The 15,663-nt window shown below is 36.8% G+C and overlaps 1 protein-coding gene across 3 annotated transcripts in view; it reads left to right on the forward strand.

The window, feature by feature from the left end:
• The first annotated feature begins 282 nt into the window (after nt 1-282).
• Nucleotides 283-15,663, forward strand: part of TTC21B (tetratricopeptide repeat domain 21B) — a 34,157-nt gene continuing 18,776 nt past the window's right edge. For 2 of the 3 annotated variants that reach the window (XM_077181459.1, XM_077181460.1), the window contains exons 1-14: nt 283-440; nt 630-759; nt 1,738-1,848; nt 3,043-3,209; nt 5,362-5,484; nt 6,908-7,065; nt 7,453-7,537; nt 8,980-9,078; nt 9,667-9,859; nt 10,799-10,896; nt 11,404-11,604; nt 13,382-13,511; nt 14,015-14,172; nt 15,071-15,295. In XM_077181459.1, coding sequence (XP_077037574.1) covers nt 360-440; nt 630-759; nt 1,738-1,848; nt 3,043-3,209; nt 5,362-5,484; nt 6,908-7,065; nt 7,453-7,537; nt 8,980-9,078; nt 9,667-9,859; nt 10,799-10,896; nt 11,404-11,604; nt 13,382-13,511; nt 14,015-14,172; nt 15,071-15,295 — 1,959 coding nt within the window. In that variant the 5' untranslated portion in view covers nt 283-359. The remainder of the gene's footprint in view (nt 441-629; nt 760-1,737; nt 1,849-3,042; nt 3,210-5,361; nt 5,485-6,907; nt 7,066-7,452; nt 7,538-8,979; nt 9,079-9,666; nt 9,860-10,798; nt 10,897-11,403; nt 11,605-13,381; nt 13,512-14,014; nt 14,173-15,070; nt 15,296-15,663) is intronic. The other variant, XM_054636635.2, reaches the window with a different exon arrangement.

Below are 15,663 nucleotides of genomic sequence, written 5' to 3' on the forward strand. Positions count from 1 at the left end.
GAGGAACGAAACGGGGGGTGGGTGTTTCTCTCTCTGATTTCACCTTATTGCTATTATATTTCTAAGAGAAGTGCCACATAACTGGAAGTGCTCAGTTACACTATGAAACGTATGGAATGTAGGCCGCTTAGTCCTACGTTCAGCCAAGAAAAGCAAGGAAACCGACACATTCCCAAAGCTTCCGTTCGGCATCCCGGCTGCGAGCGCTCCCGAGGCACGGCCGCCTGCCCGCCGGCAGGGGGCGCCAAGGCGCCGGCAGCCTCCCGCCCGCTGGCTCGGGCCCGGCCCGCGGCTCCCGCCCGCCGCCTTCCAGGAGTTTCTCTTCCCGTGTCTCTCCCGCCTCCTTCCTGCCCAAACCAATGGCAGGGCGCCGTCCTCACCCTTCCGGAGCCCCCCCGCAGTGGCGTCGGGTAGCGACGATGGACGCCGAGGTGCAGCAGGTGGGCGCCACCGCCGTCCCGGCCCGGCGGAGGGAGCGGCTGGAAGGAGGGAGGGATGGGAGCTGCCGGGGGTGCCGGGCGGGACTGCGGGCGGCCGGGACGGGGCGGTGGGCGCGGTGGGCGCGGTGTGCCCGGGGCCGTCCCGGGGCGAAGCGTTGGCACCGGTGACCCGCGGCCGCTTCCCCGCAGGCGCTGCTCAATTACTACTGCCAGGAGGGGCTGTTCCAGCACGCCCGGGCCGCGGCGGACGAGGCGCTGGCGCGGCTGGGCGCGGAGCCCGTGCTCCTCTTCTACCGGGCCTACGGCGCGCTGAGGGCAGGTAACGGGGCGGGCCGCTCCTTCCGCAACGCTGGGCTTCCTCGGCTCGCCTCCCAAAACTTAGCCCTTAATCCGCAGGGAAAAGCGGTGCTGGGGAGTCTGAATGTGTGCCTTGTGGAGTGAATTACCCCTGTGTTATCATCTGTCTCCGCTCCTCCCCAGTCTGAATGAAAGCGATCTAGACAGCATCGTATCAAAGTGAGAAATAACATACTTTTCTTTTTCATGGTTTCATGACCATGGGTCAGGTAAATGGGTTCCTTGAAAGGAATTTGAGCCCTGCCCAAACTCATATTGCATGTGATTGGAAACTCACTAGTGTCTCCCAGCTAGCAGTTCTTCCCTTCAAAGCAGCTGTGTTAGTTTTGTTGATCCTCTGTCCCAGGGAAACTGACAGCTAATACCTAGTGGGGGGATCTTTGTGTAAATTATACTGTTCTGAAGAGTTTATTTAGCAACATGTTTATTCGAAGGATGTCAGAAATATTAACAAATAACCCAACATGGGAAGAGCTGAGACAAGTCTATGAAGGTGTACTGGTTTTGAGAGTTTATCTATTCCCAAACTCCCAGATGTTTTTATGTAAGAATCTTGTCATTTTTCAAGATACTGCCTATTTTGCTAATGTTTAATATTCACACAAGTAAGGGGGAAAATACTAGTTATGTAAAGAAACAGGAGCAAAAAGAGCTGCTCAATGCCCTCTATAAAACAATAAATATTATTTTCATCTTTCTGACAGTTGGCAGAATTAGCACAGAATAGTTGGCATAATTCAAGTTCTTTGCAATGAGATGCTATTTTCTTTCCTGTGTCTGTTTGAAAGACTTGCACAAACAAGTGAAAGTGGGTATATGCATAAGGAACAAAAGCATGGAAGAAAAAATGGAAGAGAAAATTTAAGTCAGATTGATGTTTGATGATTATACTCTTTGTCTTGGAAAGTGTGATAGCTTATTCTGTGCTTTTTTTAACTAGGTGATGTCCAAGAAAGTATTCGACAGTTGGAGTCTATTAAAAACAAACCAGAGGTGTCACTTTGTACAATGATGGCTCTGATTTATGCCCATAAAAAGAGCCCTAATCCAGGTATGCCTGTTAAGACATTCTGGTTCATGTTTTAGACAGCTCTGTGTGAAAGCTTGAGGGTTGCAGGCTAATTCTGCCTAAGTTAAAAAGGTTTACTCTGGCTTTGCATTTGGCATAGGATCTATTACTGAATTAAGTGATTCTTACCAAGATTGTAGACAAAAATACCAAACCACTAAACTATGAAGCATAAGAGTGAATGTTAAAATAAAACACACACACCCACACACAAAATCTTACTTATTCACTGTGATGAAGAAACTTTGAAGGAAAAAAACAAATTGAATCAAGCTTCTTGTGATTGCTGTTCACTCATGTCTGATATTTGTAGTTTTGAGTAGAACTGCAACTTGAAAAGTCTTTAAAGCCATGCCATTTCTATCTTTTAAATTATTCTGACCATACAGATCAAGACAATAATTTTGCGAGTTTCACTATTTCCTTCTCCAACCTAAAAGCTGGAATTATTTTGTTAGGAATTACATTCTCAAAATAAGAGTTGGTTTATCAGGTACATTGAGTGGTTGTTAAACTATTGCTGTAGTATCTTTCTCACTATGGAGATTTATAGCTGCTGCTGACAGTTTGTTAGACAATTTAATGTGTAACAGCTCTGACTAATGGCATTACTCTAATTCAAGTCCCTGAGGATTAATATTGCAGGACAGCAAAATTATTGTGGATCTCAAGACTCTCTGAGAGTGAGAGCCTTTCCCTCATTTATGAGGTGGGTCACCATTGTCACAGCAGGAGATCAGGTTGGCCAGGCAGCTTCTGCCTTTCCCAGTGCCTGGCGGGGTCTGATCCCCTGGATGTCCTGATCCCCTGAGTGTTGCTGTGTGATGGCACTCAGTAACCTGACCCATGACCTTCCCTGACACCAGGGTCCGTTTCATAGGCCTGTAGTTTCCCAGATCTTCCTTCCTGCCCTTCTGGATGGACATCAGGTTGGCTAACCACCAGTCATCTGGGACTTGCCCACTTCTGGGACCTCCCCATCAACAGTGTTGTTGGGAACTCTTCTGCCTTTTCCATCTGCACCTGCTAAATATTACTGATTGGGTGGGGCTGTCTGCATGTTTATCAATGTACAGTACAGAAACAGTGTTGATCTGGAAGCCCTTGGCTTACATGCTGTTCTTTTATAATATTTTGAGAGGCTGTCAACAAGAGCTGTGTACAAAACCTTTTCAGATCGAGATGCTATTGTGGAGCTGGATGCAAGACTGAAGGAACAGCGTAAAGCAGCAGGACAGCAGGCTCTGTACTATGCTGGCTTGTTCTTGTGGCATCTTGGTCGTGAGGACAAGGCCCGTGAATACGTTGATAGAATGATCAGAGTTTCTGGTGGTGGTAAAGAGGTAACTGGTTCTTACCTTTCTGTAATGTTAAAGATTATTAGGACAATGCATACTCTGAAGCTAGACTTACGGCACTCATGCTGTTTGGAGGTTATCCTGAACTATTTTGTGTTCTAGTACTTTCCTTCTTAACTGTCATAAATTCATTTGACGCAACTGAATAAATTCCCATAATTTATTTTTTTTGTTAACTAATATTAATTTTCAGTTAGTAAATAATAATGACTTAATAAATTAAAATAAATCAGTAAATGGAAATAATATGCACTTAAGCCAGTATTGCTACTTGCTACCAAGCCTCATAATTCCTAGCAAAAAAATAAGCATGATAGTCTCGCTAGAGGGAGACATCTGGATCTGAAGGCTCAAAAATACCCAGAGGATTGGGGATATAAATTGTTAGCTGTTGTAAAAAGCAAAATTTGCCTAGGGTTTCACTGAAATAAGTGGTATATATAGCATTGTCTTTCGCACTTAAATACAGACATTACAATTCATTAAAATCTTGAATCTCTAAAGAGATTTCTGAAAACTTACTATTTTATTTTTTTAAAGGATATATCAGCTTCAGTTCAAGGAGAGAAACATAAAAAAATTGAGTTATTTTTTGTAGTTAAACATCTTTGAGGCAGAGCTGTTAACATTGAATGCATTATTTTACAGTAATATCAAACAAAAATGTTCTGCTGTATGGTTCAGTACTTGTTCAATTGTAATTTATAGTTTTATGTTTGATCTATTACATGAGCTAGAAACCTGCAACTATTCTTCTAAACATTCGTTTCTGAAAGTATGATTTAAGTAATGGCTTAGCTTTCCAACAGTGGTTAATGATTTAAATTGGTAGTTATTTTAAATAAGAACTAATCTATCGGCTAATTTATACTAATGTAAAAATAACTTATATTAATGACGAAGTAATTAAGGACATCACAAAGCAATAATATGGTACTTCCTAAAAAGACTAAGGACTAGGTCCTTTTGGTGAAATGACTAGGTCATTTTGGTGAAATAGTGGTATTTATGACTTTACTCATTGAAACAATCGTAGTTTGATTTTGTTTGCTTGTTTTAATTCTTAGGAAATATTATTTGGGTATCATGCTTAGTGTGAAATATTTCCAGCTGAAGTTTTTAAAAATATTCAAAGTAATTAATTTATGTTTTACAGACACATGCATAGAAAAGAAAAAGTACATTAGTATTTAAATATATATAATTTTTTTTAGAAGTTCGCTTATGATTAGCTCTTTTTCTAGTTTGGTCATATGAAATTATGTTTAAATGTTTACATCTGATTATTTGGGAGGTGGTTCAGAGTCTTTAAACTTGGTGAAGTATGATTTGTTTAGTATACACTTATTTTGATAGGATAGTTTATGTATTCCTTGTGTGGAAGTACAACACCTGCCTTTTAAAAAAAAAAAAAATGCTGGAGTATATAAAGTTCAGTCTCCATTGCATAACAAAATCATGACCCTGATTGTTAGCAATTACAAAATATGGCTCTTCTACTAACCTTTGACTTTAAATACACTTCAAAATAGATTTTATTTAGTTAAGTTATAATTAATGTTTGGAACACATAAGAGAAATTTCATTTATTATAAGTAGTAAGTTCTGCAGTGAGAAGACACACTTTGACTTTTAATTGTTTAGGTGTTCTTTCTAATAATACTTTTGAAGATTTGAAAAATGTCAAGAGTTTTGCCTTGCACATAAAAGATTTTCTTTTAAATCAGAAAGTAGAAGAAAAACCTCAAGTTTCTCCCTTTTTGCAGCACTGTTTTGTTTCTCAGTGTCTCACATAAACAAAATATTAAGGAAACGTGCTGAAATATTTGCAGAAAATATTCTGTCTAATGTGGTCGTGTTTGTGAAGTTTTGTTCTGACTGCTGAGCGTGTTGGACTTGTTAGGTGCCATTGGTGTTTTTTTCTAATTTTGTCAGTAAATACACTATTTGGTTAATTTAACTCTGGAATAAATTAACCAAGTGTTAGGTTATGCTAAAGACTGGTTATAATTATGCCTCTGAAGCAGTTAAGATAGATACTTTAAGTCCCCTATTTAGGTTATTTCTGCTTTTTGTACCTAGTATAATTTTCTATTACCTAGTTAGCAAAGAATTCCAATTTGTATTTTGTTAACAGGGGTTAATTTTGAAAGCATGGCTTGATCTCACCTGTGGGAAAGAAACTCACATTAAAAAAGCTCTGAGATACTTTGATGAAGCACTGCAGGAAGGCAATGATGTTTTTGCACTGCTTGGTAAAGTAAGTTTACTTCACTGTTTAAACTCTTCCTAAATGTCATCTTAGTCTTGTAGATTGGAGAGATGCTGACAAGAGTAGTGCATAATGAGCTTGTCCAAGGAACAGAGATACAGTTCAGACCCTGTAGATACTTTCAGGTTCTTTAGACACCAGTGTGAAAAGAAAGGTATAGTAAAATTCAGTCGCTCTAAAGGTGTACTGTTGTTATGATTTTGCTATGCACACGAGAAAACCTTTCTCTTTATATGTATAAAATGAGTTTCAAATCACTTGAAAATGTAAAAGTGTGTAGTCTCTTCCTTTTTGCATGGGGCCACCTATGTACATTACAGAGTTGCTGTCTGCCAAAATGCAATATTTAAACACTGTAGTGTGATTTTTTTTTAATATTGTGAACACTCTTTTAAAGTTCTCATTAGTCTATTTCATGTGTTCATATGTGTTCATGTAATCATCAATGATTATATTTCATTAAAGGAGTGGCATGAATTGTTTTCTTTACACATCGCAGACATTGTTACTCATTAACATGATGTTTGTTTAGTATTCCAAAGCTAAATGCAGAAAAAATTCTTCAATGAATATTAGAAGACTGAAGTTCAGGAGAGTGAGCACAATGGTATTTGGTTAGGTGTGTGTGCCTGGCTGCATGTGGACCATTGAATTAGATTAAGAGTATATGTCAAATGTAGTTACTTACTAATTAGGGTTTAGACAGACATGAATCTCACTAGGCTTAAAAAATGAACTCTCAAAATCTACTGTGTTTGCATAAGTTCTGTCTTAAAAAGATGAACTACAATAGCACACATACAGTCACCTGGAATATGGTAAGTAAATTCAAAGCATCAAAGCAAAACAGGGTTTAAATCCTAAATTTATTTCTACTGGAATTAATTTAAACCTCTGATTTTTGACTTCTGAAAGTTTTGTATTTGGAATACCCTGTAAATCGCATTACAGTTAGAAAATTGTTAATTCTGGCAACAACAGTAGTTACCTGCTGAGCATGGGTTTTTGCATGGTACATGCCTCAGAGCTTGAATAAATGTTTCATCAGTGGGTTATGTTAAATATCCTAAAATTGTGGGATACTTCATACAAAGATACTTGAAACCTAATGAAGCAGTTTTACTCTTTAGCTATGTCTGTCTTTTTCTTGCTTTCAACTGACTAGTAGGTTGTCAATACTGCAGTTACCTTTGTGACGGAGCACCTACCACACACACCAGGCTTTACACATCATCCTTTGCTATTTGATTGTTGCACTGTGTCTAGTTGTGATGGATAGGTAAAACTATTACTTCAGGAAAGACTTCTTTCTCTAGTTCTTTTTCCTGGTTTCTGTATGAAAGAATTTCTGAATCTTCTCACCTGTGTGAGTGTACAGGCTCTTGATAATGGCTTCTCTTCCTTCCATTAGGCACAATATTTTGAGGTCCGACAGAATTACTCAGGAGCTCTGGATATTGTGAACCAGATAATTGCAAACTTCCCAAACTTCATTCCTGCTTTCATAAAGAAAATGAAGCTACAACTTGCCTTGCAGGACTGGGAGCAGACAACTGAAACAGCACATAGGTTGAGTATGAAGTAGCACACCACTAAGTTCTTTTCTTGCCATGTTTACACCCAAAGGACACTGAAACAAAAGTAGATAGGTTTCCATTCATTGTTAATGAATCTGCATTAGTTGCATCAGTTTTTTAAAAATAAATTTCAAGTAAATAAAGTTTTATTAGAAACCAGCCTTGCAATTCTGTGAGGATGCTACATCAATATGTGAATCCATTCTGGATGGAAGAGGATCTTTCTTGAGATAGGCATGAAATAAGATCTGTGCTTTCAGTTGAGATACATGATCTAAAATGGCTGTAAAATATAAGTTTTCCTATTCCTGTTTTAGGATAAAATAGATGATTAAGTGTTTGGTTGGTTTCTTTACATTCACCTTTTGTTTGGTTTTAGACTATTGCAGAAAGATCCCCTCAATTTAGAAGCCATAAGAATGGAGGCCCTGCATCATCTGTGCAGGGGAGGAAATATATCTGAGGTGAGTCTTTTTATTAGCAGAATGGTGAGCACAACATAATGCATGTGGCATCTAGTCCCTACAAAGGCTGTCTTCTTTATGTATTCTCCTCATACACTTTGGCTGGTCCTGCGCTGCCCTAATCTGCAGGAGATACATTAATTCACCTGTTCTCATTTGAGTGGCTACTCTAGGTTATTGCTGGGGTGTTTTCTGGATGCAAAGGAAAAGATTTTTATTTTTAACCTTCATCTTTCCAGAGAACAGGTGTTGAGCCAAACAGAAATCTGATCTGGACACCTGACTGAATCACATTGATTTGAATCATCAAAGTGATCTTTTTTGTATAAATTCTCTTTTGATAAATTCATGCGTTATTGTAAGCCTTTCATTATTTTTAAATATTTTATTAATTGAAATAAGGGAAATTATGAGGTCTTGTAGTGATAGATTTTTGGAAGCAGGTCATAGTTTTTACACCAGTGTTTTTTGTTCACAATTTTTTCACAATTATTGTGGGGTTTTTTCAGCTCTAAGCATTCTACGCTATTTTTCCTTCTATTCCCAAGATCCATTTTCTTGCACAGGAGTATACACATGTATTTTGTATGTACAGCACTTGTGCCATTTTTCAAGAAGTTCTAAAATAGCTGATCTAAATTGTCACCAAAAATTCATTCTGTATTTTTTCTCATGCAAAAACTAGTAAAATTTAGGTGGAAAGATAGCAAAAAAGAAAGTATTTTCATTGTGTTGTAGGTATTTTCAAGTTGTAGAAGAAAAGGTATTTATGTTGCTTAACACATTTTCAGTTACTGCAAAGAACTCAGTCGTTAGCCTCCTTACAATCAAATTTAAGTCTTGTGCACAATCATGGGAAATGCGAAGTAGTAAGAATTGCTGAGTCCCGTTGAAGGCATCCAGGAAGGAACCTTGCTGGACAGAGTAGATTGTTAACTAAAGATTCTGGAGTGAAATGTCACATGTGACAAAGAGCTATGTCTAGGGGTAAATTTCAAGGCCTGTTAGATTTACACATTTCATATTAAAAAACCCTGAGCACCTTATTATTGTATGTCCAGAAAATCCTCTTAGATGTTTTGAAGAACTTGGGTTAAAATTGTGAGCACTTGGAAGTGCTTTGCTTTTGAGCACGTGTGTCTGTATCACACTGAAACCCGAACAGGATTCACAGATCAGATTCTTCAGACTACCTTGCTTTGTGGGACTCCTCTGTTATACCAGACTTAGCCCAAGCCTTTCAGCTTTATTGTCACTTTACTATTCCAAAGTATTTGCATAGGAATTCTCAAGTCTAACTCCTCAGCCTGAAAACCTCAGAATTTACATTTCAAGATATTAGCGCATAGTAAAAATGTGAGCAGTTTATAGTGAAAACTGTTTGATTGTCCTAATTTGTTAATTCTTTCTATTACTTATTATATTATTCCTTTTTCTCCAAGGCTTCAGCAAGACTGGGAGACCTGATTAAAGCACTGGATAGATTAGAACCACGTAATTCTGAACTATTCTGTAAAATGGCTTTAGCTTTCAGTAGAACAGTGAGTATGCTTTTTTTTTTCCCCTTAAGCAGCATACAGCTGTCTATATATCCTGGTTTTCTTCTATTTTTTGGTAGCAGATATTAAATATCTGCTAAAAAGTAGAAAATTTTGGACAGTTGAAATAGATTAACTCATGTAGCCTAGGTAACCACATTTTTCAAGTCTTATATTTAGCATGAATTACAATGTTTAAGCCATCTCATTCCAAAAATGGTTTTACTCCTTGCTTTTAAGTGAGGAACAGTGAAAATACACTCAAATGTTCACCAACCATCTTCTTACTGTACAAAACTGACAAGGTTAATCATGTAACCTTGAAAGTGAAGGTTTCTTTAATCTGTGTCTTTATCAAAAGTTGCTATAAAGAAGCACTCAAAGCAACTATTAGTTATTGTATGGTATTGTATATTTATGTTTGAATCCATCCCACATTAATGTCACAGTTTTTATAGAATTACTGCAGGCTAATTTATTCTTACATGAAATGATGTTGTCTCTACTGCTCTGGCTATATTCAGTGTGTTTGTCTAATTGAATCCAAAACCTAAGAAAAGCTTAAGGCTTAAAGATTGTTCTTACCATTAGTGTGGCCGGAACCAGCTCATCCTTCAGCATACACAAACCTTGGTACAAAGAGCATTTGATTTGGCATCTGACAATGCAGAATTTGCTACTGAACTTGGCTACCAAATGATTTTACAAGGGAAAGTGAAAGAAGCTCAAAAATGGTACAAAACTGCTATGACACTTGATGAAACAAGTGTTTCTGCACTAACTGGTAAGTTCTTACACTTCCTTTTAGTTTTTGCTAGACAATGTTTTTTGTTCAAATTTTCCTATTACTGGTACTAGGAAAATCCATAACTGTTAGAACAGGAGCACTGGGTTGTTTTCTCAGATTCATTGTGTGCTTTCTTCCTTGTGGCAACAGTGTCTTCTTACTGAATATGTCTTTTGGTCTTGCTTATTAAAAGATTAATCTTTTCTGTTCTAAATTAGAGCTCTCAAAGTAATAATAGGAACAGACATTTTGCTGTATTTTACTGACTTTATTATTTAATTTCTATAGTACCAAAGAACTAGAGAACTCTTAGCCATTACAAAGATAAGAAACTCAATGGCATGATGGAACAAGCTGTCCTTGTTTTGTCCAAATTAGCTTGAAAAACATAATCAAGTCAAAGCATCATACTTTAGATATGTGTGTTGCATCCAAAAAACTCCCACTCTATAGCAAGTCTCATATGTATCAAGAAAATGGAGAATAAATGCATCATATTTGTCTGTCAGATTTTTCCCTGTATTTTTTCCTCCTTGACTGTGCCATGGCCTTAAACAGTATTAAAAACCTTAGATTGCAGGAATGGTTTGTGTGTGTGCTTGAGGTTGTTTTCCTTCTTGTACTCGTTCTGAATTTAGAAGCCAGACTTTATGGTGTTTCTGCTTAGTCTAGAACCAGTTGAAGATTTACCATTTCAAACTGCTATGCAGCATATTAATGTATCAATCATGTATCACCTACCCTAGGTTTTTCTGAGTATGTAAAATTGGCATTACCCTAAGTCTTGATCTATTCTTTCTAAGTCTTGATCCATTCTTTCTTTTCCTGTCACTGCTTTATGAAAAGATTGAGGAGAGGAAAAGTTAGTTCTGGAAAAGGAAGCGTGTGCTTGACTAGGAGGATGAATTGGCAATAAAGTCTTTCCATGTGTTACAGGAATTATCCGTTGCCAGCTAATACAAGGGCAATTAGAAGATGCAGAGCATCAGCTGGAGTTTCTTAATGAAATTCAGCAGTCCATTGGGAAATCTGGGGTAGGAGGCATCTTTCTTTACTGAGATACTTTGATTACAATCTGAACTGTGGCCTTCTAACTGTTACACCTTCTATATTTCAGTCACTTGAGTAGAGCATTCTTAATGGAGTACTGTTAAGTCTAAGTTTCAGTTTCTCTTTTTATTTAAGTCAATGTGTTGTTTAACTTGGCAACCAGGCTGTTTGCTTGCAGAGCAAAAACATCACTTTCTAGCTGTGTTTTTTCTCTGAACATAATTTTGGTATGTCAGGGAGGGACAAATATTAATTATTTCCAGGATTTTGTGATCAGACAAATGTAAAGGTTCTTGCACAAATTAAAGGAATTAATTGATAGAATAATCATCGTGTCCTTTACAACATGCTAAGTGTCTTAAGAGTATCCTTAAATATAAAGAAGAAATGGCTAACATTAATAATTTTGTAGTATTACATGAGTAACAGATGAATGTATCTGGAATATGCAGAATGTTTGAGGGTTTGTATTTGTTTTTTCTTTTCTGTAGGAATTATCTTTCCTGCATGCAGTCCTAGCTATGAAAAAACATAAGAGACAAGAAGACGTTTTTGCTTTATTGAACGATGTTCTGGATACTCACTTTTCATCTTTGCATGGATTTCCTCTTGGTGTGGAATATTTTGAAAAACTAAACCCTGATTTCTTGCTAGAAATTATTAGAGAATATCTTAATTTTTGTCCAGCACAGGTAAGTACCTATAGATTGCATCTGTCTAAGAATGGGAATTTTTCATTTTGAGAACAGTTAATCATGAAGCAAAAAATTAGAAAATTTTCCTTTTAAAATGTGAATTTATTTGAAGTAAGAATATGTTTTGGGATATTACACCACTTTTTAGTCAAAGTAATGATGAAAATACACATTTTGTGAAGCGAGCAAGTGGCAGTAATGACACCTGAGGAAACTTGGGATATTTATTCAAAGCATTCTGTGTGTGCAGTTGCACTGTCTTAGTATCTCTTAGGAAACTATAATGATACAGTGAATAGAGCTATCACATTATGAAACTAGGATGTTCACACCGACCACCCTATCCATGAAATATTTTTGTTGGCTTAGGATATTTTTTCAATATACGTAAATTCTTTCTTTTGTATGTTGGTAAAAATCAGTGGAATACTGCCTTTTTATATTATTGCTTATTCCAGTGAAAAATCTCACTCAGGTGGCTGAATTTGTGTGCTCTAGTTTTAGCAACAAAGGCATATAGAACTTAATAAATTGAATGGGGACCTGACATCTTTAAAGCAGGAGAAACACATTAAAAGTTTCTTTAAATAGTGTCTTCCTTAAATAGAGTATTCTTCTGAAATAGCTGGGAGCTGACTTCTGTTATCCTGTCATTATTTCTAGCCTAATTATAGAACCTTTCCATAAATACGTTTATGTAGAGTTTTAAAATCTTAACAGGAAAACAAGTAGTTTTCCATTGTTGTGAGCTGCCTCATCATCTATAAGAAAATGACAATATTTGAAAGTCTAAAACATCAGTAGCAGTGACATTTTCATGGCACAGATGGCTGTGATAGAAAGTGACATTCGATGAGGTTTTGCTCTTATCTGAAGATTTCCCTGGGTACGTTCCAGAAATACTGAACAGCAATGATGGTTTTTAATTTGGAGTTAAAACTGCTTTTCTGCATTTTTGTCCATATAAAGGTTTTCAGAAGAAAAGACAGGCTTTCCCTGAAGTTTTCTTTATCTCTTAATTGCAAAAAAGGACCACAGGTGTTAGAAAGTGTGGAGTTAGCTAGGTGGTGGAGGCTTCCATTTTGGTTTTGGGTCCTGTGAAAATACTGTTTGTGAACAGAATGATGCTTAGGTTGCCTTCTCCTTTTTTAATGTATAAACCAGCAATTAGCTAAAGTAATAGAGGGGAAGGAATAATGTTTCTGATAAAGAGCAATTAAAAGACGGGGTATTGTACTGGCAGTTTGCATGAGAGCAGCTGTTTTTCAGCTTCTATTTTCAGTTTGTTGCTAGCAGTATGGATATGTTCTGTGGTGTGGGATGAGGGTATGCATGACAGGAGCAGAGCCTTTTCTTCTCAACTTTCTCATCATTTGTTCCAACTTCAGCTTTGTTGAAATATAATTCGTAGTAATGCTATGTTGGATGAGTTGGCCTGTTAATTCAGAATGTGTAACCAAATGTTTCTGGCCTGACTCTTCTGTGTATGTCAGGTCTGAGGTGTTTCATTGTCCTTGAAGTCTGAGACTGTCTTGTGTTCCTGCTGATATCAAGAAGTTGCCCCCTTAAATTTCAAATGTTTTTTATATTTCTTCTCAACAACAGTTGCTTTGACTGAAGGAAATTGCAAGGCTTTGCTAATGCTCATTGGAGTTGAAAGTGAAGCTCAGACTTAAAAAGAAATGTCAATCTAAACCCTGTTGACTCAAATGCTGGTTTTTGTTAGCTTGTTGGCATTCTTTTTTTATTACTTACTTGTTTTTTTTGCTCCTAGCCTGCAAGTCCTGGACAGTCTCCTTCACCACTTCTCAAGCACTGTGCTTCAGTTCTTGAAACTGTTGTAAAAACTGTGCCTGGTCTTCAACAAGCTGTCTTTTTATTTGCAAAAGTGAAATACTTGTCAGGTAATAGTTATATGAATAGGTAGTTAACCACCTCCTTAGTTTATTTAATATAAAAAATTAATTTCACATCTGTAAATAATAAAGAATATTTTTCTTTCACTGCAGTATACTGTATAACAATTAAGTGAAGAACATTTGCTCTTCATTTCTTTGCCTTTTATATGACAGTATCTTAATTTTACAGACCTATAAATAAGTATTTTTTATCTACTGTTTCCCAAAAAGTTAATTTATTGAATGATTTACAGAGGGAGCAATGAGAAAATACCATACCTTTGACCTGCTTTTGATTTCATGTCATAACCTTAGAATGCTTTGTATGTGAGTTTATTCACTGGATGCTGACATTTATTTTTTTAAAAAAGGCAAATAAAAATGCTATGTATATAACATATATATATATATGTATGTGTGTATATGTATGTGTATATATATGTATATATATATAGCTGTATTTCATGTCAACTGCTTTTTCACTTTCCCTTCCTTTCCCCACTTCCTAGGGGACGTTGAAGCAGCCCATAGTAATTTACATTACTGTCTGGAAAGGAACCCTTCTTATGCAGAGGCACACTTACTGATGGCCCAGGTGTATTTGGCTCAAAACAATATCAAGCTATGTTCTCAGTCCTTGGAACTTTGTCTAAGCCATAATTTTGAGGTGAGTTTAACAAAAGAAGGAAACAATTTTATTCAGTCATTCATCTGAAGTTGTATGTTTTTCTACATAATAATTTTCAACTGAACTTTTTATAATTCTTCCACTACAAATTTAATATCTAAATGTTAATATGAATGTGATATCTGAATATTTATCAAATAAATGACCATGAAGACAAAGCTAACCCCTCATGAGTCACATTTCATGGGTCTTACGCATTACAGTATGGGATTTTTGATTTGTTGACCTCATGTAGGATTAGCAGAGAGTTGGGAACACAGCACACACACACCACTCATTAGGTCTGAGTTGTGCCCAAGTGTCTTGAGACCACTTAGCTGGAACCTACCATTTCTTTGCAAGCATGTCCCATCTTACTTCCTTTCTCCAAGTGATACATGAAAGCTGAAGATTTGTATCTAATTAGCTACCTAACTGAGGTCCTTGCCATTTCACAGAGCTGTATTTCTCTTACAGACTTTTTATTTCATGTGAAGTATGTTTTAGGAAGGTGAAGAATGGCATGCAGAACTTGTGCCAAATAATGATTATTTATTTCCTCTAATTAATAGCCTGGTGAAGTGTGCATGCAGCAGTGTGGGAGACATTCAGAATACCTTAAAATTCAGTCTAGTTTAAAATAAAGCAGTGATTAATGTTGTTCTGTCCCAAAGTGTCATCCCTTGTAATAGTTTCTCTGTACTTAAAAAACTTACTAAATTACTAGTTTGCGTACTCTGACAATTCTTGTAATTTTGTAAGTAAATTTCTGAAATTGAATTTGTGTATATTCGAAGGAAAAAAAGCAACCAAAGTCAATATTAAAAAAAACAATCTTGCAAGAGGTTTGAATACATCAAGTAAAATTTGGAAACTCTTTATCTTATTCTTTTTTAAGGTGAGAGAACATCCTATGTATCACTTAATTAAGGCCCAAACCCAAAAGAAGGTTGGAGAAATATCAGAAGCTATTAAAACCTTACAGATGGCAAGGAATTTGCCTGGAATGAGAAAACCTATAGCTTCCTCAAAAACAAAAGGAAAAAGTATTGAAATTGATGCAAGTGATCGTGTGTCTGTGTTCCTAGAGTTGGTAGAAGCTCATCGCTTGAATGGAGAACCGGTAAGATGGCAAACCTGCTAAAATACAAAACACACCTGAAAACAATTTCCTCTTCCCATTCCCAATTCTGTTAGTTCAGAATAGAAAACCACTTCTTTTACCAAGAGGATTTGCTTAGTAAAACTTCCCAGCATGTGGATATCTGATTTGAGAACTTCAGTACCTTAAATTGTACAGAGCAAAGAAAAACAAACTGTTTACAGGTGTTCAATTTTGAGACTCCAAAAACCATTTCATACTGTTGATGTTCATTTGCTGGGATGTAGATCCCTGTTTTGTTGTCAGGATGCTATTTAGCAGTAGTTTTGGATCATGTCCCTATCTTTGTGTAGCAGCAGCCCTACTATCAGCTGTGTCTGGATAAGCAA

This window comes from Agelaius phoeniceus, chromosome 7 (genome assembly GCF_051311805.1).
Source record: "Agelaius phoeniceus isolate bAgePho1 chromosome 7, bAgePho1.hap1, whole genome shotgun sequence".
NCBI lineage: Eukaryota > Metazoa > Chordata > Aves > Passeriformes > Icteridae > Agelaius > Agelaius phoeniceus.